Below are 25,985 nucleotides of genomic sequence, written 5' to 3' on the forward strand. Positions count from 1 at the left end.
ACGTTAGACCCAGCGGCAGTGGGTCAGCGCTAACGTTAGACCCAGCGGCAGTGGGTCAGCGGACCGCTAACGTTAGACCCAGTGGCAGTGGGTCAGCGCTAACGTTAGACCCAGCGGCAGTGGGTCGGCGCTAACGTTAGACCCAGCCCGCTGTTCAGCTCATTCTCTGTAACCGATGCAGCGTAAAAGCACGGCAGAACAAGCCAGCCAGCCGGTGTTACTTGGCTAAGTGCTTTGTGTGGATGAACCATGAAATTAATGTGACTCATTTAGCGGCTGGCTCTCTGCCTCGTAACATTACTAGCTACTCCACTGCTCTTTTGTCCGTTACTGCAAAACCTCAGCTCCGCGACTTGCCAGAAGTCGGCTTATTACCGGAAGTTTATACATTACCATGGCAATGGTACACATAAAAATGGCTCTGACCATTCTGCTGAGTTGATTTGAATGGAAATGGCCTATCCATTTTATTTCTATGGAACCAGCACTGGAATTGTTTTTTAAAAAAGTAGCAGACGGAGCCTATAGAAAACGTGTATTCTATACTGATAGACAATTTGTTTAAAATGAAAACAAGTGAAACTAATGATGAATGTTATTAGTTTCTGAGTTCTTGCCCAGCCCTAGTTGACTCTGTCTGTGTTTGTGTTTCAGGATAGCGGTGTTCTCCATCACCGTGCTGCATGATGAGAGGATCGTGGTGGTGGCGGAGCAGCGTCCCGACTCCACCGAGGAAGACAGCTTCCAGTGGATGAGCCGAGTTCTGCAGGTACACAAACACACACACACACACACACACACACACACACACACACACACACACACACACAGGCACACACACACATAGGCACACAGTTTATATGCAGCAGTTTTATTTATTTAAACTTTTTTTTAACCAGGAAAGTCACTAAGAACAAAATCTTATTCACAGTGGCGTGGCCTGGCAAAAGGCGATGCCTCTTGAGGAAGGGGGGGTGCGGGCTGAAAGAGAAAAGTCAAAAGTTTAAAAAAAGACATCAGCCCTCAGGCCCAATAATACTTTTTTTCATAGACTTCACTTTGGTGAAAGAGACGTCTGCAAATCGGTGGATACATTTTTTTTTAGCGATGCTGCGAAGTGATTGTTTTACTTTACCAGAATTTCATCCATTCGGTCTGATAACATTTGGAAAGTCTAGAAGAGCCGCACTTTTGAATAATTGAATCTTCATTCGAGTTAGCGGATCAGCAGACCGGAAGTAGCGGGCTCGGCCGTCGGAGGTCTCTAGTGCGCCTGCTCTGTGGGCCGCACAGTGCGGAAGCAGCGCCGATCATCCGGGGGTCATTTTTGGCTCCATGATGGCTTCATGCGCCACTGAGCAACTCCCGCAGGAATGAACGGGGCTCCGCCTCAAACGCTGTATCCAGGTTTTATTATAACCTTAGCGCAAAAAGTAAGGACATTTGTGTTTGGTAGATTATTTCTCTGTGGTAACAATGGTTTTTGGCAATAAATCTTATACCGTTGGAAAGCCTGTTTAGTTCCCTTTCAAATGGTGCCCCATTTGAAAGGAACATGCATTTGTGGGATGAGCAGCAGCGCTGAGTATGTGAATGAAAAATTTGCCAAATCTTCTCTGCCAATGCCAAACAGCTTATTCTGCCATTGACTCGTTTGGTGTTTGGTGGATTGGATGATTCTGCCTACGGCAGTTGGATCGTAGGGTCAACGTGTGGAGAAGACGCGGAGAACGCTATGCTGATTGCTGCACCAATAGAGTAACACCTTTTGGTGGAGGGTGCGGGGCGGCATCTCCCTCACTGGAAAAACGAGGCTTGTTATCATTGGAGGCAGTCTCAATGCAGAGAGATATAGAGATGAGATTCTGCAACCAGCAGCTATCCCATATCGCCACAGTCTGGGACCGAACCCTATCCTCCGAGATCATCAGAGACCACCTCCAGAATTTAGGAGTGGAGAGGATGGACTGGCCTGCCAGCAGTCCTGACCTCAACCCCAATGAACACTTGTGGGATCAGCTTGGGCGTGCTGTTCGTGACCAACACAACCACGTTGTCCCACTGCCACAATTTCTTTTGGTCAAAAATTTGAAATTCAAGCTCTTTTTTTTTACGCTTTTGTGGCTTTCCCCGATGTTTTTGAAGCGTTTTTGTCAAATTCAATAAAACACCCAAAAATTTGATGAAAGTAGTGAACTGATTTATTTTTTAATTATTGTGAAGAGCTTTGTATGAAACCATCAACGTTATTTTTTTTTCTGACAATTTTGGTTGAAATAAATCACAACTTCTGATATAGAAACTTTTTGAAAATGGGTCCCCTTTGGGAGTGTTAATCCGTGGGTGAAAATAGTCCCTGACTAATGCACTATTTCCTCCTGTTTGTTTGATAAAAGCTACAGAGCTCAGTTAACTATATATATAGTTGTGAGACATTTTTAAAGATTTCCATCTTCAGTAGGAACCAACTTGGGGCTGAATGTCACAGACGGGGGAGTTGGAAAGGATCGAGAGAGGGACTAATACATTGTTGGTTTTGGACTTTTCTGTGGGATTTGTTGCTAATATGAAAAATATTGAATTACACCAGACATATCCTTTAACACAAACCAGCTCAGGAAAACTGTCACAGTCAGGAAACACACCAGACGGACACATTTCAACAGGCCACCTCAGAGGAGAGACAAAACAGCTCAGACACATTCTTTTACACCGCATTTCTGTCTCTTTTGGCTCTCTCTCTCTCTCACACACACACACACACACACACAGACACACACACACACACCGTGGTCGGGTGTTAATTTCAGGCCCTGCTTCTGTTAAACAACATGAAATGATTACGAGGACAGTTTTCAAGTGAAAATATGGGGTCAACATAGAGTTGAACAAAAAGTGAAAAAATAAGTCCTGCATTCATGTAATAAATGATACCAGTAAAATGGTGAAAGGACAGACAGAAGAAGACAGAAGGAAAGACAGAAGGAGACATTAGGACAGAAGGAAAGACAGAAGGAGACATTAGGACAGAAGGAAAGACAGAAGGAGACATTAGGACAGGAGGAAAGACAGAAGGAGACATTAGGACAGGAGGAAAGACAGAAGGAGACATTAGGACAGGAGGAAAGACAGAAGGAGACATTAAGACAGAAGGAAAGACAGAAGGAGACATTAGGACAGAAGGAAAGACAGAAGGAGACATTAGGACAGAAGGAAAGACAGAAGGAGACATAGGGAAACAGAAGGAACATTAGACAAGACAGAAAGAAAGACAAGAGACATTAGGACAGAAGGAAAGACAGAAGGAGACATTAGGACAGAAGGAAAGACAGAGGAATTGATGAGACAGAGTCCGTGTCAGTGGGGGGGTCGGGGGGCTTTGTTGGTCAGGCCTCCTGCCAGAGGGGAGGGGCTCAAGAATTAAAGATAACAGTTTCATTCTGTCTTTAAAAGTCAATCCGTATCCACTTTCCAGGCGATAGACGGCATCCATCAGGTAGGGGTGTACTGCCTGGCTCTGGTGCCCTCCAACACTCTGCCCAAGACTCCCTTGGGTGGCATCCACCTGTCGGAGACGAAGCAGCTGTTCCTGGAGGGGGCGCTGCACCCCTGCAACGTGCTCATGTGTCCGCACACCTGCGTCACCAACCTGCCCAAACCCCGGCAGAAGCAGCCAGGTACGCTGGGAAGGGATGGGGGAGGCTTATGGAGGGAATTATACACGTATATATACACAAAGGCAGTTATTTTTCTCGAAAACCGAAGCCATCACACGACATGTTAGCCCCAATCGTAAGTAGGGTTGGCTACCGGTTGGATTTTTACGATTCCGATGCTGAACCGGTACTTTTTAAAACGATTCCGATTCCTAAACCGATTTCTTGAAAAACTGAAAAATGACATCAAAGAAAGGCTCTTTTATCGAGTTTTTTTAAACTTGAAAATTATTTAAATTTAACAATGTATTGACGTTTTAAAGTACTTAAATATATAATAAGTATAGTATTTTACGTCTGTTTTGGTGAGCCCAGAGGGAAAATATGGCATTTTAAAAGTAGCCTACATATACGGTAGCTAGCTAACGGTAGACTACAGAGAAAGGGGGATATTTTTACGTCCGTTTCAGAGCAATAGAGGGAAAATATTTCAGTCAACACATTAAGTGGAACCGAAATGAGGAACCGAAATTTGCGTTCTAATCCGGTCTGATTCCTACCGGTTGCGTAGGAACCGGTTCCATAGTGGAACCGGGTTTCGGTACCCAACCCTAATCGTAAGTTATGTAAAACAGCTTATAGAAAGATAGTTTGGAGATGTGTCTTATAACTAGGGTTGGGTACCGAAACTCGGTGCCAATAGGGAACCGGTGCCGACGTAAACGGTAGTAACGAGAACGAATAAGAACGAAAGTTTCGGTGCCTCATTTCGGTGCTTGACTTTACACTACACCTGACAGCATGTAACGTTAGCCTACCTTTAGCTAGCAGCTGGATTAAACACCGGTAAAATGCTGACAGCTAACGTTAAACAGTGTAAAGTGTGACTGTATTTCACTGTGGAGGACTTCAACAGCGGGATGTAACAGTCTGCAATGCAGCGCAGCAGCAGCTGCCGCTGTCGCAATTCATAGATATACAGTAGTAGTACTAGTAGTACTAGTAGTACTATTAGTACTATGTTTATATGGTCGGAATTAAAGAACACAGACGGTGCGTTCACTTGCAGCTGCCGTCGTCGGAATTAAACAACACAGACGGTGCGTTCACTTGCAGCTGCCATTGTCGGAATTAAACAACACAGACGGTGCATTCACTTAAAACAGGTAGCCTCGTGGTGCATTCACAGTAATTGTAAAATAACCTTTTCCCATCTGGGGTTCAACAACAATATACTGGTGAAATAAGTTATTGTTATTGTTACAGTTATTACATTATTATTAAATCTTTATTTTGACCATGGCCTTAGCAATAAACAAGTCACTGACTGTTGTTTACTACCCTTATTTTTTTTCTTCTTCTTTTTTTTTAACTTTATTGAAAAGTACCGGTTCAGGCACCGTTTAGGCACCGGCACCGTTTTAAAAGTATCGATTTAGCACCGGAATCGAAAAAAAACCAAACGATACCCAACCCTACTTATAACCTCTTGAACTCTTAAGCCGGCTACACTAGCCTAGAAATCTAGACGCACCCTAGTGGCAGCAAATTTATTTTGCAGCCAGGGTCAGTCTAGGCACTCTCCGTTGGCTTGCTAGCTGGCAAAACCAAATTTTGGTCAGGCCAATCACATCGTGTATAGAGTCGGTGGGCGGGGCTTATGGCTGCTGCTTCTGGAAGACTTGGAGTTCAGCTTTTCGTTGAGAAAAGAACAAAGAACGGCCCTGAAGTCATTCTTAAAAAAGGAAGATGTGTTCGGAGTTTTTCCGACCGGATACGGCAAAAGTTTAATGTATCAACTAGCTCCGCTACCTTCTTCGTTGCTCTGCCTGGTTGTAGCACTATCCTATTGCGTGCAGAGGGAATGTGAAAGACAACCGTTTATCCCGCCCCTCGGATTGAGCTCAGTCAATGGTGAGTTCCCAGACCCAACATCTGGATGTGGGTCTGGCTTGTCAGGCTACGGCTACACATGATAGGCGCCAAAATCGCTCTGCGCCGGCCGTTCCATTGATTTTCTACAGGGGGGGGAGAGCGGTGCTGCCCAACTAGGCGGTGCGCTACCCCCTTGGCGCCGCGCACCGCTCGGAATTGCCGCCGTGCGCTGCACTCAAAGTTCAAGTTCATTATTTCAGTAATAATAATAATCCTTGGAAATGAAACGTCGTCGATATAGACTATCCAAATACAGAGACTCCATCAGGGGATTCGAGGACAATAAGACACCACTCTGGTGCTCAAGTTAGGCTGGGTTCCAATTTTATCCAGTCTAATCGGGTCGGGTTGGTTTCCCAAGATGTGTGACGAAATAGTCTCGGGAAGGAACTTGTTTTGGTGGAACGTGTGCGTTCAAAAGTAGTTTTAGTCGTGCGAGAGAAAACTCGAATAGGACAGATAGTCTAGCTAGCTGTCTGGATTTACCCTGCAGAGATCTGAGGAGCAGTTAACCATAGTCCTCAGAAATACACCGGAGTTTAGAATTACAACACAAAGAAGACAGACATCCGGCCGAAAAAAAAGGCATATTCGGCACCAGAGCAATCCCGAAAGTGGAATGTCATGGATATAGACAATAGCTTTTGGGTCAAAACTCTGCTTAAAAACCCAATCGTCGCAATGTAAATGTAGCCTTAACCTGACATATTGTTTCCTTTTCTCTTATTCCTCCTCCTCCTCCTCTTCCTTCTCCTCCTCTTGCTCAGAGATCGGTCCTGCGTCTGTGATGGTGGGGAACCTGGTGTCGGGGAAGAGGATCGCCCAGGCCAGCGGCAGGGATCTGGCTCAGATCGAAGACAATGACCAGGCAAGGAAGGTGTGTGTGAGAAGGGGGCTGCTGGTTTTCACCATCACCATCAACATCACACACACAATCACACACACACACACACACACACACACACACACACACACACACACACACACACACACACACACACACATATACTATCTTTGTGGGGACCCGTTATTGACATAATGCATTCCCTAGCCCCTTACCCTAACCTTAACCATCACAACTAAATGCCTAACCTTAACCCTTACCCTAACCCTAACCTAAACCTAATTCTATCCCTAATCCTAAAACCAAGTCTTAACCCTTAAACAGCCCTTTAACCTTGTGGGGTCCAGCATTTTGGGCCCCACAAGGCTGTGCAGACCCCACAAGTAAACTGTATTCCCCGGTTTTTGGACCCCACGAATATAGTAAAACAAGCACACACACACACACATTTACATTTCATTGCGTTTGTCTTTGTGTTTCACACCCCCGTGGTTCATTCCCAGTCACACTCGTCATTTTGTGGTCATTCGTTTGGATCGTTTCTCGTCAGTTACTTGGCCTGCAGTTTATCATGTGGTTTACATTTCGTATCTTCTTTTGATTATTGCATTCATCGTATCAAAGCATCGTCAAGTGGGGCAGCAACACAGCGTTAATCTGCTTTCCTGGAAAATCAAGCTGATTCAAAGTTGTTTGTAGAAGACTTGTACAAATTCCTTCAACATGCAAAGTGGCCTTCTTTCTCAAGTTTTTCTACACTCTGACTTGGGATTAAAAAGCAGTCGATGAAGCGAAGAGGAAAGTCGGATGATGGCAGCGGATGTTTGACGCTTTTGGCGGCACTGCTCATGTCGTATTTGTGCCAACAGAAGTGAGTAAGACAGGAGAGCAGAGTCAGTGAAGAAACCGAGAGCAGAGAGCCAGAGAACACGACTGAAAGTGAGAAATGGTGATCATAAGGGCATGAACCAACAGACATGAAGACATGTGGACACAAGAGAAGGGGGAGAGACAACGACAAAGAATAATTGAAGTGCAGAGAACAAAAAGCAAGGCCAGGAGTGATGGAGAGAAACAGGCAGCGCGTGTTGCTGACAGAACGGATTTTCCTCTCTTCTCTGGGGCTGAAAATGTCATCGGTTACAGCGTGTGGCAGCCGGCGGCGGCACACAGCGTGTAGACGCTAACAGGAAGAGACAGGCCCCAAATAATAACACCGACCGCAGCACACAGCCCGTGTCATCGGGCTCGCTCGCAACACGCTCTGCAAGTCTGCCTGTTTGTCTGGATGTCACCGAACAGATGTGGATGAACTTCGTTTCATGCCAACCAGACTCCCCGAGCTTCCTCATATTTTCACTTCTGGCATCCCAAAAAAAAAAAAAAAACGTTGTTGCCAGGGTAGCAGGTAGCAGCAGACAGGGCTGGACTGGGATAAAGCTGCATTTTTAGGATAGGCTAGACTTTAGACTTGATTAATCCCACACTGGGGGAATTCCTGTGCTGCAGCAGCTCAAAATAAAAAAAAATGTACACACATTGTAGTGGAAGTTTCCTTTGCAGCAGGGGGGTAGAGTTTTCAGAGTTTAGTAAAATGAAACAAATAAGACAGTCTGAGACTAGAACCAAGTTGGTTTTTTTGTATTTTATTAAAAACATATATATTTGCAAATAGGAGCAACATGATTTCACAAAAGGCTGCAGCCCAATGTGGAGTCAGTTTCTCAAATGAGTGAACAGAACACCAGGCTTATATGCATCTTCAGAGTGACAGCACACACGCACTTGGATTATTATGAAGACAATCAGAGAAATACCAGAGACATCTTGGAGACATCTCACCTCCTCCTCCTCCCTGTACGACTTTCACCCCCCCGTTACATCTTAACTGGCATGGGAAAACTAGGGATAGTTTTTAGGGTGACCTTGTACCTTTATCGGTTCAGGCTAACAGTGCTCACATAATGTTCCAGACTGGATGTCTCACAAAGTTAGAATCAAAATCTACATGTGGGAAATGAGATAGACTCTTTCAGCATTTGTGAGAGAATTAAAGTAGAAATAAAACATAAAAATATAAGGAATTATGCTTAAATGTCATTTTTCCCATTACAACATCAGAATAACACAAATACACAGGAGAAAAAATATACATAAAGTATAAGAAATAGAAAAAAATACAGTTAGTTATAATAATAATAATAGTAATAAAACAAACATATTTGCACAATAAACACCCTTATATAAACAGAACAAACCGATTTTGTACACAGACTTCAACATACGACATAACTTGTGTAGGCGGAATGTGGATCAATCCGAAAGCTATCGTATTACGTTTGCATAACTAACATTAGCTTACTAACAGCTAACCCGTCCTCTCTGGTAGACAAAGGGTGCTAAAATAATCCCGTTATATATCTCCGTTATATAACTTTAGACAGCCAATCACAGGCATTATTAAATCTTGGTAGAAGCACGGCGCGTGCTTATTGGCTCACTGACGCTGATGAGATTTACTCCTTAGGGACTGAAATTGGGTATCGAACGACGAAGCATTTTTCGATCCTCGATACTTTAGAGGCAATTCGGGTCTGTGCCTAAAACGTTTTTTGAATTCGGTACCCAGCCCTGCTGTCCCTATACGTGTCTCCTTGTTTGCTTTATGAAGTGGTTTAAGTAATCGACAGATTAATCGACAATTGAAGCAATCGTTAGTTGCAACCCGAGGCCAAAGTTGAAAAACAAAAAAAAGGTTGACCAGATTTGGTTTCATCACTTGTCCCTTTTCCATTCCAACCAAAGCCCTGCTGGTTTACATGCTGTGTTAAGCAGTGAATTATATCTTCTTCACATAACAAACATATAGCACTATGTATACTGAGGATTGCTTTAATGAGATGTTTTTATTTTAACCTTTTTTAACATCGAGAGCAGGGGAAAGCCTCTCTCCACAACGCGTAGCTCCTATGGCGCCATTTTGATGCTAACAAGCACTCACCCGCCGTTAGCGTCCCATTGACTCCCATTCATTTTGGCGTCACTTTGACAGCGAATAACTTTACATCTGAAGCGTTTAAAGACTCTATTTGTCCGTTGTTTATTTCTAAAGAAACACGACAATGTATAAAAGGCTCCATTACCTTGTACCTCACGTTATGGCTCCGTAGCAGACGCTTTTATAAAAATAGGCTAACGATTGGGTCATAACCACGAGACTTATGGTGCGTTCTTTTCGCGTTCGAACTCAGAGGACCCCGAGTTCACTTTCAAAGATGGCTACGTCGTGCATCCCACGTAGTAAACATTGTGGTTTTCTACAATTTTAAGCACTTTTGTCGTTGTTGTAACCAAATGAAGAAGTCGTACACATAGCGCTGTATACTGCTACCTATAGGCATGTCTCTACAGTCTTATTAGGAGTTAAACATAGCGCTGTATACTGCTACCTATAGACATGTCTCTACAGTCTTATTAGGAGTTAAATATAGTGCTGTATACTGCTACCTATAGGCATGTCTCTACAGTCTTATTAGGAGTTAAACATAGCGCTGTATACTGCTACCTATAGGCATGTCTCTACAGTCTTATTAGGAGTTAAATATAGTGCTGTATACTGCTACCTATAGGCATGTCTCTACAGTCTTATTAGGAGTTAAACATAGCGCTGTATACTGCTACCTATAGGCATGTCTCTACAGTCTTATTAGGAGTTAAACATAGTGCTGTATACTGCTACCTATAGGCATGTCTCTACAGTCTTATTAGGAGTTAAACACAGCGCTGTATACTGCTACCTATAGGCATGTCTCTACAGTCTTATTAGGAGTTAAACATAGCGCTGTATACTGCTACCTATAGGCATGTCTCTACAGTCTTATTAGGAGTTAAACATAGCGCTGTATACTGCTACCTATAGGCATGTCTCTACAGTCTTATTAGAAGTAATATAGCTGCGCGTATACTGCTACCTATAGACATGTCTCTACAGTCTTATTAGGAGTTAAACATGAGCTCGTATACTGCTACCTATAGGCATGTCACTTACAGTCTTATTAGGAGTTAAACATAGCGCTGTATATTGCTACCTATAGGCATGTCTCTACAGTCTTATTAGGAGTTAAACATAGCGCTGTATACTGCTACCTATAGACATGTCACTACAGTCTTATTAGGAGTTAAACATAGCGCTGTATACTGCTACCTATAGGCATGTCTCTACAGTCTTATTAGGAGTTAAACATAGCGCTGTATACTGCTACCTATAGGCATGTCGCTACAGTCTTATTAGGAGTTAAACATAGCGCTGTATACTGCTACCTATAGGCATGTCTCTACAGTCTTATTAGGAGTTAAACATAGCGCTGTATACTGCTACCTATAGGCATGTCTCTACAGTCTTACTAGGAGTTAAACATAGCGCTGTATACTGCTACCTATAGACATGTCTCTACAGTCTTATTAGGAGTTAAATATAGCGCTGTATACTGCTACCTATAGGCATGTCACTACAGTCTTATTAGGAGTTAAACATACGCTGTATACTGCTACCTATAGGCATGTCTCTACAGTCTTATTAGGAGTTAAATATAGCGCTGTATACTGCTACCTATAGGCATGTCGCTACAGTCTTATTAGGAGTTAAATATACGCTGTATACTGCTACCTATAGGCATGTCGTTAAGTCTTATTAGGAGTTAAACATAGCGCTGTATACTGCTACCTATAGACATGTCTCTACAGTCTTATTAGGAGTTAAATATAGCGCTGTATACTGCTACCTATAGGCATGTCACTACAGTCTTATTAGGAGTTAAACATAGCGCTGTATACTGCTACCTATAGGCATGTCTCTACAGTCTTATTAGGAGTTAAATATAGCGCTGTATACTGCTACCTATAGGCATGTCGCTACAGTCTTATTAGGAGTTAAATATAGCGCTGTATACTGCTACCTATAGGCATGTCGCTACAGTCTTATTAGGAGTTAAATACCGCCTGATTAGTTATTTTGTAGCTTGTGCAGCTGAAATTGGCTAGAGACGCTCGGTTGCTATGACAACAACGGCTTTAAGCCGAATCTTGAGCAGAAAGCAGAGCAGTAGCCTAACGTTAACGTTAATCAAAACGTAATTTTCATGTATCAAACTGTGAGATATATTTGTTTATACCATGGTCTGGGTGAATACTCGATTCTGATTGGCTGCAGGGTGTCCATTAAAAAGTGATAGAGGACACCTACTAAAGGAGTTCGGTGAAACTGACTGTTTACTGTTCTATATGAATGCGCTACATTAAATCAAAAAGGAAATGTGGATTTATTATTTCCAAATCGTCCTCTGAACACCACAGGATGGCGCTAAAACACACAGGCTGCAAGAAGTAAGTTCTACTGGCCCTCTGGACTGACTCAGTTTCACAGAGAATAACGTTATCTCACATCCCGTTCACTGTTCAGCTGTGGCCGACAGTAACGTTACACATCGCGGATCAAATTCTTCGTAAAAGTCGTTATATTGTTTTGGGGACAATGACATGGCTGATAGCTAGCTCGTCTTGTTGTTCAACATACTGTCAAATTATTTTTACTGATTGACAACTGTACACAATGTTATTGACTTTGGATCTTGCTAGCATAGCGTTAGCTTTCTGGCTCGTAGCTAAACTGAAGGGTTCTACCAGCTGAGCGGACTATATAAATATCTCCGGTTGCTAAGGGAGGCAAGTCGTATCTAAGGTTCTTCCTAATTCCTGGTGGAGAGAACAACGTTTGCATTGCATAAGAACCTGATGGATGGGAATGATTGTTCCAGGTATTAGTCAAACCGTCAGGCGTAACCGGGGAAACGGAGTTATTGTTTGGATAAACTTTAGATTTCGATTGTAAAACTAATTGAAATATGAACTAATGTTTTAAAAATGTGTTATTTGGCAAGTGACCGTGGTATAAGCGGGTTAATGCCCTTCGAGGTGTCCATTGTCAGGTATTAATGGACTTCGCCGTCGTCTATTAATACCTGACAATGGACACCTCGTCGGGCATTAACCCTTACGTAATATGTCAATAACTGGGTGAATAGAATCCTAAATGTTACTAAAAATGTTACAAAAATTCATCTTTTCTCCAACTCGTAGTATTGTGTGACAAAAAGAACGCAACAACCCGCTGGTTATTCGTTTTTCTACATGGATGTGATGTCACACTCGAGCTACTAGTCGCGATTACAAGACAAAAAGAACGCACCATAATGTCACACAGTAGAGGAATTACCGTATAGTACAGGAGAAGCTCACAGGCAGTTTGGACTTACATGAGCTGTTTAGGTTTAATTACTAATGTTAACTAGCATGTTAGTGATCAGTAATTAGCCTGTGTCTATGTTATCTCCTTACATATACCTACGCTCTCCGTCTCTGTAAGATTGGGAATGATTGAGATTTCTCTCTGCACAGCTACCAGAAGACTTCACACTTTCAGACAGGTTGCTCACGTCACATCTACGTCTTCAAGCTCAGTTGGAGGCTGCTCAGTAACGCTCAGCCAGCACCGGGAAAGAGACTTCTGATATCCTTCACTGGTCTCTGGTCCAGTTTATTTTACTGTCTATGTATCTCACGCTAGCAATGATGACGCAGTGATTAGTGACGATTCTCTCCGACCAATCAGTAGTCTGCAGGTTTTCACGTCACCTTTTGGTATCGCCTCAGCTCGCTTGGAACCTCGACAGAGGTGATGCTAAAAAAAGTACCTGTTGGCAGACTTTTTTTTTTCCATAATGTAAAAAACTAAAAAGGCGAGTAGAGGCGAGTCGAGCAGGTACCATGTAATGAAAAAAAAAAGCCTAAATAGTCCTTCGGCTTCATGCCGTAATTACAATTCCAAGCAGGATGATGATATTGGTGGTGATTAGTTCAGACGTGGACTGCATCGTTTGTGCAGAGAGACGTGTTTACTCCTCCCTGTATGAAGAGCACTTTAGCCGACTTTGGCAACTTTTTCTCAGCAGACTAAGCGGCGGGGTCAGTGTTCCGGAAATGATCGGGAATTTAGTTCAATTTCTCTGGAAGATTGTTATTTTTCACGGGGTCAGAAGGGGACGCTTCATTCAAAATTAGATGTGTGGATTGTGTGTGAAAATGCAAAATATGTCTGCTGAATGTTAATCGGGTTTAGAGGGTGAACTTTCTGCTGACTCTTACTGTCTGGCTCCAGATGCTGCTTTTCATCATTTCTCATCTCGTTCATTCGTTCATTCCGTCATCGATTTGTTTATGCATCGATCACTGCACGTGTGCCATCCCTGAAAACCCAGCCCTCGGTGTGAATGAGCTCCTCTTTCTCTTCAAACTGTTGGTGATGCTTTTTTATTTTTGATCCACTGTTTATTGAAAATGTTCTGTGTGTGTGTGGTCCGTGTGACCTCATGGAGTGAAATGTGATTTACTTTGAACGTCTTCTCAGATTGATCTTCTCATAAAGTGTATTTATCCAGGGAAGGCTGACTGAGCTCTGTGCCGCTACACACTGACTCTTAAAGCTGCGGGAGGCCCAAAAACAAGAACACCAGAAATTGAGTGAGACCTCCTTCTGCTGCTGGCGCTCTCCCCTCTCTGTATAGAGGAGCACGGCCATCCACCGGCTTCATACGCTAACCTGTACGAGTTACATTGTTTTTATCCCGATGCCTATATGTAGCTAGCCTGACAAGCCAGGCCCACATCAAGATGTTGGGTCTGGGAACTCACCATTGGCAGTGCTCAATCCGAGGGGCGGAATAAACGGTTGTCTTTCAAATTCCCTCCGCACTCATAGCCAACCAGAGCAACGCTAGTTGATAGATTAAACTTTTGCCGTATCCGGTCGGCAAAACTCCGAACACATCTTCCTTTTTTAAAGGTCCCATGACATGGTGCACTTTGGATGCTTTTATATAGACCTTAGTGGTCCCCTAATACTGTATCTGAAGTCTCTTTTATATAGACCTTAGTGGTCCCCTAATACTGTATCTGAAGTCTCTTTTATATAGACCTTAGTGGTCCCCTAATACTGTATCTGAAGTCTCTTTTATATAGACCTTAGTGGTCCCCTAATACTGTATCTGAAGTCTCTTTTATATAGACCTTATTGGTCCCCTAATACTGTATCTGAAGTCTCTTTTATATAGACCTTAGTGGTCCCCTAATACTGTATCTGAAGTCTCTTTAAGACCCAATGTTATAAGTCCAGTTTTGGCTCTTTCCCAAAATTCAGCTTTGGTGCAGAACTACAGCCACTAGAGCCAGTCCTACAATGAGCTTTCCTTAGGATGTGCCATTTCTGTGTCTGTAGATATTGAGGAGGAGAGGGGGGGGGCAAGGTGGAGGGTGGGGGTGTGGCCTTGACCAACTGCCACTTTTCTCGTTTGAAAGCCATGATGCCTCTCTCTCTCTCTATCATGGGTTGGCCAAATTCTCTGGGCGGGCAAAGCAGAGAAAGGGGAGGTAACCTTGCTTGTTTTGACCTCATAACAAGCAGATTCCAAAACGGCTCATCTGAGCTTTCATTTTCTCAAAGGCAGAGCAGGATACCCAGGGCTCGGTTTACACCTATCACCATTTCTAGCCACTGGGGGACCATAGGCAGGCTGGGGGAACTCATATTAATGTTAAAAAACCTCATAAAGTGAAATTTTCATGCCATGGGACCTTTAAGAATGACTTCAGTGCTTAACTCCAAGTCTTCCAGAGTCGCATATTCTTTGTTTTCAAGTAGCAGGGAATTCACGCGGAACAGTTGCAACTCTGCTGTCCTTATGTTAAGCCCCGCCCACCGACTCTATACACGATGTGATTGGCCTGACCTAGAGTTTGGTTTTTCCAGCTCGCAAGCCAACGGAGAGTTGCTAGACTGACCCTGGCTGCAAATTACATTTGCTGTCTCTAGGGTGCGTCTAGATTTCTAGGCTAGTATGTAGCAGCAATTCTATGAGAATATCTCTCCTGTTTTCTTTGTAAAGAAATGAAAGACATCCAGTGGAATATCTGGCGGTAAACAGAACTTTTCACCAAAACAGCCAATAGGAACGCTCTCTCTCTGAAATGGACCTGTGATTGGCCAAGGTCTCCCGTCACGGGATAGATTATCTAAAGCCTGAAAACAGCCAAGAGGAGGTGCAGAAGTGTAGTTTTCTCTCAGACCCATTGAATTACAATATGCTGTAAGATTATTGTGGAAATTTGGAATTTCAGAAACTGCATACCCCCAGCTTTAAATGTTTATTTTATATTTTAGGGAGTTAGAAGATGAAAAAAGCTGAGTGCTGCCTTTGCTGTTTTGGTCCAGTGCCTTTTGTTTGCACAGTCTGCTTGGTTCAATAGATGCTGCTGGAAAAGATTTAACCGCTTTCTTTATGTAAATTTAAGCAAAGGAAAGTGCTTCTAGTGCCAGGTGGTCGACGTGTTGGGTTTCAGTGAACATCTGATAATGACATCAGATACAGCTGAGCGGCAGACGTCCGTGTGTTAGCATGAGAATTCAACACGCTCACAAACTGATAACATTCTACTGAGAGACCAGATTTCCATCTCTGGCCTGGGATTTCTCACAAACACACACACACGCACGCACACACACGCACACGCACACACACACACACACGCACACAGTTCAACTGGCAATCAAACAGGGCATTTAAAATACTTCCTGTTCAATTTTTACACTACATGGAAGATGCCTATTTTTTTTAATTTTCTTTAAAGCCACATTAGCTGGTGGGGCACTCCAAGACTAGATGCAAACATGCATGGTTTTTGTAGAAAGAAATCTGAAATAGTATACAACAGAGCACCTTTTTATTTGATCTCTGGCCTGGGATTTCTCACAAACACCCACGCACGCACACACACACACACACACACACACACACACACACACACACACACACCTGGCTCCTAAATAGTAGAATGAGCTCAGGACATCAGGACAGCCGAAAGCCTATGCACCTTTCCGCTGAAGGCTAAAAACACTTATCTTCTGACTGCACCTTGAATAAAAAATAATAATATATACATATATATATATATATATATATATATATATATATATATATATATATGTATGTGTGTGTGTGTATATATATATAGATACAAATATCTTAAAGCTGCACTTTCTTATGGCTCTTTGTAGTTTTCCTTATTTAAAGCTAATGTGTATTTGCACTTACTACTTGTTGTCTGGAGTTTGCACCTTCAGGGTTGAAAGCACTTAATTGGAAGTCGCTTTGGATAAAAGCGTCAGCTAAATGACATGTCATGTAATACACACACATACACACACACACACACACACACACACACACACACACACACACATTGGCACACACACCAGACAGAGGTTCTTTGTGTTGGTATTTAGCATGCCAGTCGTCACTCGTAGAGATAACGTGGGTTTCGGGGTTTCAGGCTCCAGTTGGTTTCGATCTCAGGCTTCAGTCGAGCTCTTCCAGTTTAACCAGAAGTCACAACTTCTCTTACAAACGACAAAAAAACAGATTTGATCTTTTTAGTGGTTAAAAACTATGAGTCTGAAGCACCAAAAGCTATATCCGTATCCCACAAAAACCTTTTGTACTCGCTCAAAGTGAAAAAAAAGTTTGGGTTATTATATATTTTGCGATTATTGTTGGTTATGGTAAACGTACTTCTTCTACTTTGCGAAATGTTAAATCTGTGGCTACACTCTATACATTAATAAACTTGTTTGTTTATAAAATCTCAGAACAACAGATCACGCTGTGGTTTTGTGCAGACAAACAGTGTAGCAACATGTCCACAGATGGAAGTTGGACAGGACTGTGTGTACGACACTGAAGTGCTGATAAACTGTATGTTACTACAGCTTTAAAGTGCCCATATTATGAAAAAATCACTTTTTCTGGGATTTGGGGTGTTCTTTTGTGTCTCTGGTGCTTCCACACACATACAAACTTTGAAAAAAATCCATCCATGGTGTTTTGAGTGAGATACAGGTTTCTGAATGTGTCCTGCCTTCAGTCTCCTAGTGAGCTGTTCAAAATCGGCTCGGACTGTGACGTCACAGTCCGAAATGAGCTGGCTAACCACAACCGTTAGCTCGTTAGCATGCTAACCGTTAGCATTAGCATGCTAACGCTAATGCTAACGCTAATGCTACGTCGTTCTCAATAGCAAAGCACTGCTACAACACACACAAGTTCACCATAATCTCCAAAAGAACTACTTCCATGTGCGCCCTCATTTAGAAGAAGTCTCCCAGCTGATCCTGCCTTGTAACTGACCAAAGTTGGAGAAACAGGCTTTCTTTTACTGTCTCTAGAGTTAGCTAGCTGACATGATCTACATCTGAGCTACTGAGCATGTGCGAGTGCAATCAAAGATAGTACAGAAGAAGAAGAAGAAAAGAGGTCTCACTCTGTAGCTAAAACAGAAACCAGGTGAAAAGAGGATCTGCAGCAGTGAGAGAGAGCAGTGCAGTACAACAAAAATATGGTGTTTTTTGAAAATTAAACCATGTAAACCTATTCTGGTACAACCTTAAAATACAGTTATGAACCTGAAAATGAGCATAATATGGGCGCTTTAACTACCGTTGATTCACGGGGCACCCAATGACCACTAAGAGTAACTTATAATCACATTATAATGGCTTACAGCAGTGATTATTGTGCATTATAAAATTATTATAATGTATTAAAATTATGAGAATTATTATACACTATGATCCTGGAAAGAAATGGTAGTCAGGGAGTGATGAGCAATTATGATACTTGACCCTATACGTCATTATAAAATGGTTTATAATGTGTTATGATTATTGTTATAAAGCATTATAATTGTTCACAAGTGCTTATAACTATACCTATACATCGCTATAAGCGGATTATAAACTCATTATAAATGTGTTTATAATGCATTATAGACACAAAGTGACCAGCAATTATTGACCTTATAAGTCATTATAAAAATGCTTTATAATGTGTTATGTTTAAAGTTATTATTAAGCATTATGATTATTCATGAGTTCTTATAACTATACTCATAGAGCGTTATAAGCATATAATAACACATTATAACTTTGTTTTTAATGCCTTATAGCGACAGGTGTCATAGAAAGTGTTAACAAAATTTCTGACTTGGAAAATTTGTACTTTTGAGTACAACTGGAACACACGAGAAGGTTTTAATTCAATTTTATTTCATAGTGTCATATCATAACAGAAGTTATCTCAGGACACTTTACAGATAGAGTAGGTCTAGACCACACTCTATAATTTAGAAAGACTCAACAATTCCCCCAGCCTAGAAATCTAGACTCACTCTAGTGGCAGCAAATGTAATTTGCATCCAAGGTCAGTCTAGCAACTCTCCGTTGGCTTGCGAGCTGGAAAAACCAAATTCTGGTCAAGCCAATCACATCGTGTATAGAGTCGGTGGGCGGGGCTTAACATAAGGACGGCAGAGTTGCGACTGTTCCGCGTAAATTCCCCGCTACTTGAAAACAAAGAAGATGGCTGCTGCTTCTGGCGAACAGCGGCCTTTCGAATTGGCTACAATCCCCCCCCAAGAGCAAGCATTTAGTGGCTAGAACATTTTTTAAGTTTTAAATAATTGCCATGTTTTATCAGGAAGATTGTGTCTCACATGTTCCACAATCAGTAGATAATTTGTGTCTCAATGGCTAGATAAAGGCTTTGACGCTGTTACGGTTCAAGTGTGTGCAGTTGTGGCACTTCGGGTCATTTTGGATAAACGCCTACAGCAAATAGTAGATATTAATGTATGAGGCAGGAGCCTGGAAAGGAAGCAGACTTTCATTTGCCGTTATGCAAGTTTAATGAAGGCTCAGAGCCGAGCCGCCACGCAGCTGAGTGATGTTTTCGTCGGGGGTTGAAAACCCTTCGCTTTGATTTGCGATGCATGGAGCTGGTGGTGAGTGGATGTGGGAGCGTTTCGTCAGCACCAGTTTTAAAAGGGAAACAGGAAACTATGGCCGAGGAGGGAGCTGAGTGACGGTTTCAGCAGTGGAGGTTATAAACGCCACTTAAAGGGTTCCTTTAAAACAGATTGTTTTTAATTAACAGCCGTGATGACTGAGGAATTCGTTTTTGTGACAGCTTGTATAGAACACAAAGTACAGTGGTCACCACATAACCTCACAGTATGAATCAGACGCATAATATGGACATTTTGACTTTTTATCCTTTAGACTTCAGTCTGTATTTGGAGGCTACCAAACTGAGATATTGCACCATCACTTAATGCTGCACTAATCATTACTTTTATGTTTCTAATGGATCAAAAGATGTCCCTCTCAGTGACAAATCCACACAAAATCATTACCTAACTCTGCACTTTCCCTCAGCTCTACACAAAGCATTTTTTTTACTTCATTTCCAGCAGCAGTGAACAGCTTTTTTCAGCAAAAAAGTTCTGAATAAACCCACTGTACGCTCCCTGTCCATCACCAAACAGCAGCCAGACACGGTTAGAGGCTAGCGCGTGAAGAAAGTGGAACATTTAACATCTAAAGAGACAACTATTTCCCTCAGGAGTTGGTGGAGATCAAAATCAGAGCTAAAAGGAGAGAGAAAGTTGGACTTCCATTCATCCGACAGACACAAACAAACAATGAATGCTCTGTATCTGCTGAATGGAGCCACAACAACTTTATAAAAGAGATATTATGGCAATGGTACGTTTACAGCTCATTCAGCTGACCCCCAAAAATGAATACTGCAGCTTTAAAAACCGTCACTCATAGTCCGTTTCGAGGTCATTAGCAACAAAAGGTGTTAATTTGTCTAAATAGTGAGACATACAAAGTCTTTTTCTTTAAAGGATAGAACATCTAGCTTTAAAGTATTTACATTTTCATCACTTTGTTTAACCTTTTATTCATTTTTGTAGCAAATTTCCAGTTTTTTACTTGTAAGCAAGAAGACATTTAGTGTCTTCTGATATGTGAATAAGTACCAATAAAGTGTTAAACATCCCGAGCCCATAAAACAGATCAGTATGTCTAATATGAAGTAATAATTTTTACACATGGTACTGTACATATCAAACCAGATCTGAACCATCACTCTCTCCCATTATTTGTTCTGCAGCTGCATAATTGTGACACAGTCAAAAGTCACACTTGGTTATTTCAACCCTCAGCTGCAGGAACAGAGGTTCACATATGAGCTCCTCTGGTATAATAATTCACTTTTGAACATTTGGTAAAATTTGCTGTACAAATCAAGCGTGCCCAGAGAGCGATGTGTGGCGCTGAGAGGAGGTTCGTTTGCTTTATGGTTGGCAGGTTAAGATTTTGACAGCGTCACACGCACACGCACACACACACACACACGCACACACACACACACACACACACACACACACACACACACACACAGGTTTGTGGCACTATCTTTGTGGGGACCCATCATTGACATAATGCATTCCCTAGCCCCTTACCCTAACCTTAACCATTACAACTAAATGCCTAACCTTAACCCTTACCCTCACCCTAACCATAACCTAATTCTATCCCTAATCCTAAAACCAAGTCTTAACCCTCAAACAGCCCTTTAAAGTTGTGGGGTCCAGCATTTTGGCCCCACAAAGCTGTCGGGACCCCACAAGTATAGTGGACTCCCGGTTTTTGGAACCCACGAATATAGTTAAACAAGCCCAAAAAAAAAAAAAAAAAAAAAAAAAAATAACACACACACACACACACACACACACACACACACACACACACACACACACACACACACACACACACAAAACTGACTTTCTCTGGCTGAACATAACCTAAAATCAATTACACTCCCTGGGTTTCACCGCTCTGCAGCAAATCTTGAAAGATTCATGAGTCTAGAAACACACTCTCTTTTGATTTGTTCTCTCCTCCCTTCTCTAATTTCCATCTCTCTTTTCTTGTCTCTGCTGTTGTAAAGTAGGAAGCATCTTCGCCTTTGCTTGCTCCCCATCTTCCATGCATATTAACTTTTTTTTCTGTCAATCACTCTCTGGATTCCAAATTAAGTTCACCAGCCCAACACTCCAACACTACAAGTCACCGAACTAATATGGTTTCAGTATTCACTGTCCGTGTCTCCACACAGCTCCTAATCTCTAAGGCATTTTTGAGCCAGCAGTTTTGTTAACGAGTGAATTTGCAGCTGCATTTCTAGGAAATTATGCCAAAGACATGCCACACAGTGTTGGGCAGGTTGCTTGAAATATGAAATCATTTAAACTACGTATGACTGTACACATTACTCAGCAGCAAAAGTAATTGGTTACATTACTTTGTTACTCAGCCGAGCTCCAGCGGTGTGTTTTAAAACTTTAAAACCTCCACACACGCGCCTGTGGGTTGCATCTCATGTATTTAAAGGTCCCATAGCATGAAAATTTCACTTTATGAGGTTTTTTAACATTAATATGAGTTCCCCCAGCCTGCCTATGGTCCCCCAGTGGCTAGAAATGGTGATAGGTGTAAACCGAGCCCTGGGTATCCTGCTCTGCCTTTGAGAAAATGAAAGCTCAGATGGACCAATCAGGAATCTTCTCCTTTTGAGGTCATAAGGAGCAAGGTTACCTCCCCTTTCTCTGCTTTGCCCGCCCAGAGAATTTGGCCCCCCCATGAGAGAGAGAGAGACATCATGGCTTTCAAACGAGCAAAGTGGCAGTTGGTCAAGGCCACAAAAAATGAAAACCGAAAATGACAACGCGTCACGTGGGTCTGGCTTCTCCAGCCAATAGTAATGGCGGCTTTTTTCGAAATACGATCTCGCATTTTACGAAAATAGTTCACTGAAACGTGTTTCTGAAAACATTTTAAGCGAGAAATAGGCCGTGCTGAATCCGTCTTCATTTCAGATCCACAAAGCTCAGTTTAAAAGATTTTCGTCCGATTTTGGGAGGCGTTCGTCGCTCATCCCGCTCGTTATTTTCCGGGTGAGTCCAACTGCCCGCCCTCCGACCCAGCAAGTCAGGTCGGCCGAAATGAACGCCGACGGCTCCTCCGAGGGACGACAGCACGGAACACACCGAACAGACTCGAGTCACCGACCTCGCCAGACTGTCAGACGTCCGATTATCGGGTTGGTGTGTCAGGGCCTTTACACTAACTCCAGAAGACTGGATTCTTCCCAACTGAGCTATCCGGGCGCCCAATCAGGCAGAACTTTAAGCTTGAATATAACGTATATCTGATGAGTTATAAGGTCTATGGAAAGTGACTCACTTCTGCAGCCCGCCTCAAGCAGCCACTCGATGGACTACAGTTTTTGGCATTTCCCCATATGTTTAATTGCTTACCACGGAACGTTGCCTTCTTGCTCTTTCCCTTTTAGCTGCCTAGTTGCCTTATTCCTGTGTTCAGGATGGCTGTGTGTGTGTGTGTTTTATTTGTGAATATGTAATATGTGTGTTTTACGTTTGTGCGTCGTCACTCACTTTTCCTGTATTTGTCGTGTGTTTTTAGTTCCTCTTCCTGTCAGAGGTGTTACAGTGGAGAGCCCAGACCACTCCGGACCACGTCCTGTACACGCTGCTCAACTCCAGGGTAAGACACACACACACACACACACACACACACACACACACACACACACACACACACACACACACACACACACACACACACACACACACGTGGGGTTTGGTGCCAATACCTTAAATTAGATTAGATTGCTGAGTAGGTTTAGCCAAAGGCCAGAGAGTTTTGATTCACCCATATACAAAGACACTCAAACTCTGAAAACTTCCCCCCTAAGTTTCCCCATTTTTATCTCCCTGTAATATGAGTTCTAAACCAGACAAAAAATAAAAGATGCCGGTCCATTTTCCTCTTGTTGCACCATTTGCCTTTTATCATAGTTCTTTGTTTTTCTTATACTGTGTGTGCAAAATGTTTGAGAAAGTGAAAGAATTAAATTTATTCATTGGTTCGTACGTATGAAAGATTGTTTTACAGCATCACAGAAGACACAATAACAACCAAGCCATCGTCATTGTATATGATGCTGTTTGTAAATGACATTGTGTGTGTGTGTGTGTTGGCTCTGGATGACGGTTCTGGTAGTTTGCATAATGGAAATATGATCCACTGGTTTGTTTACAGCTATTCAGCGGCGAGATGCTGCAACGGAAAATCTGACATGACATCTGCTGATACACACTGCTGATTGAATGTGTCAATCATCTTTCTCTGTGTGTGTGTGTGTGTGTGTGCGTGTTTGTGTGTGCATGCGTGCATGTGTTTGTGTGTGTGCATGTGCGTGTGCGTGTGTGTGTGTGTCTGTGTGTGTGTGTGTGTCCAGGGTACGATAGCCAGCTCTCTGACTTGTGTTCAGCTGCATAAGAGGGCAGAGAAGATCGCCGGCATGCTGGCTGAACGGGCCCACCTACAGGATGGAGACCACGTGGCACTGGTCTACCCTCCAGGTAAACACTCACACACACCACTCCGCAGTGTTGTAGTCCAGACCACCTAAACCGAGACCAAGACATTATCAAGACCAGAGTGAATTGAGCCGAGACAGACCGAGACTTTGAGGGTGTGAGACCAGGTCAAGACCAGACCAAACAACTGAAACGTACAGTATAAACACAACTAGCTAATGTGTATTAGCTAATATTCGCCAAATCACTTTGGCTGAGGAGTGAAGAGATTTCTGAAGTCCCCCCCCCCAAAGGGACTTACCATCTCCAACAGAAAACACTGTTCACCAACTGCTCCAAACAGCTCTATTGTAGTCCAGCCTTTACATCAGAGACAGACATGGGTCACTCTGTAACACACGTTATAATGCTCGCCTAGCTGCTAGCATGGCACGCCCTCATACTCTGCTTCTGACTGGCTAGTAGTCCTTACCTAGGTACTGTCAGGCGCACGCCCTCATACTCTGCTTCTGACTGGCTAGTAGTCCTTACCTAGGTACTGTTAGGGCACGCCCTCATGCTCTGCTTCTGACTGGCTAGTAGTCCTTACCTAGGTACTGTGGGGGCGCGCCCTCATACTCTGCTTCTGACTGGCTAGTAGTCCTTACCTAGGTACTGTCAGCGCGCCCTCATACTCTGCTTCTGACTGGCTAGTAGTCCTTACGCGAGGTACTGTCAGGGCACGCCCTCATACTCTGCTTCTGACTGGCTAGTAGTCCTTACCTAGGTACTGCCCACGTGGCATCATGACTTTGCCGTAAACATACACGCCACTTTCCTAAAGCGCCAAACGGCGTGTTATCTGTACGCATTTTGAGCTTTCCACGTGTATGTCTACGCTGTATACAGCGGATGTAAACATTCAGCCCAAGGCGTTATCGCGAGAAAGAAAAATGGAGGCCAAACAGCGTTGATAAACACGCTAAAAAGCAATTATGCGTCTTGATAACACTCCAAAATGGCATACGGATTGGCGTGTCATACATACGCCACTTCATGAGATCAGTCTGCTACTGCAGCATGTGTCGACTCCCAACAAAGATGGAACAGAAGTGAGAGGTCTCACTCTGTAGCTAAAACAGAGAGCTCAACACACAGGGGGAAAAGAGGAGCTGCAGCAATGTGCAGCACAACAAAAATATGGTGTTTTTTGAAAATTAAACCACATAAACATATTCTGGTACAACCTCTAAATACAATTATGAACCTGAAAATTAGCATAATATAATATGGGCGCTTTAAATTGACTAAAACGTACAAGACTTTGGTGGGGCTCCTTTAACTTTAACTCCTTTAACAGACTCGGGATGTTTTTTTTTAAATGAGGAAGGAAGGAAGGAAACGACAGACATTCAGAGCAGTGCTGTCGGATCGAAGAGAGCGCCGCGGGGGAAATGAAGGCGAACGGAAGAGAATTGTAATTCCCCCCCCCCCTCAGAGAAACGGAGCCTCGTGTCCGTGGCGGCAGGGCGGACTGGTTGCAGGACCAATTCCCCCGACGCCAGGAGATTGTCTCAACGCAGCATTCAATTAATCCTCCGCTCAATACTTAACCTCCTGGCCTCTGGGAGTGTGTGTGTGTGTGTGTGTGTGTGTGTGTGTGTGTGTGTGTGTGTGTGTGTGTGTGTGTGTGAGACTGTTTCTTTTCTCCTTTCCCCCTTTCCTTTGTTTCACCATTCTTCCACCTTATCCTTCTCTCTCCTCCCATCTCTCCTCATTTCCCTCCCTTTCACCCCTCCTTTCCTTACCTCTCCTCCTCCTTCCCTTTGCTTGTGCGTTTCTGTCATCTCACCTCACTTTTCGTCTTCCTCCATTCTCATCTTGCCTCCCTCTTTCCATGCCCTTTCTTATTTCAGTCGTCTTCCCCTCTCTCCTTCACTTTTCGTCCGTCCCTCTCGATTCTCTCCCTTCCCTTTTTTTTCTTCCTCTCCATCCCATTCTACTTTTTTCTTTCCTCTCCTCCATTTTTTTCCTGTTCATCCTCCTTCCTCTGCCTTCGCTATCCTCCCTCCATCCCCCTTGTTACCACCCTCCACTTTCCCCATCTTCCTCTCCGTCTTTCCCTACCCAATCTCCTCCGTCCACATCTCCCT

The 25,985-nt window shown here is 43.1% G+C and overlaps 1 protein-coding gene across 1 annotated transcript in view; it reads left to right on the forward strand.

Moving 5' to 3' along the window:
- The window catches only part of LOC120568552 (disco-interacting protein 2 homolog C), a 107,477-nt gene that overhangs the window by 50,279 nt on the left and 31,213 nt on the right, over positions 1 to 25,985 (forward strand). The window contains exons 16-20 of the mRNA XM_039816134.1: positions 655 to 769; positions 3,476 to 3,677; positions 6,359 to 6,468; positions 22,934 to 23,014; positions 23,772 to 23,894. Of these exons, the coding sequence (XP_039672068.1) occupies positions 655 to 769; positions 3,476 to 3,677; positions 6,359 to 6,468; positions 22,934 to 23,014; positions 23,772 to 23,894 (631 nt within the window). The remainder of the gene's footprint in view (positions 1 to 654; positions 770 to 3,475; positions 3,678 to 6,358; positions 6,469 to 22,933; positions 23,015 to 23,771; positions 23,895 to 25,985) is intronic.

This window comes from Perca fluviatilis, chromosome 11 (assembly GCF_010015445.1).
Source record: "Perca fluviatilis chromosome 11, GENO_Pfluv_1.0, whole genome shotgun sequence".
NCBI lineage: Eukaryota > Metazoa > Chordata > Actinopteri > Perciformes > Percidae > Perca > Perca fluviatilis.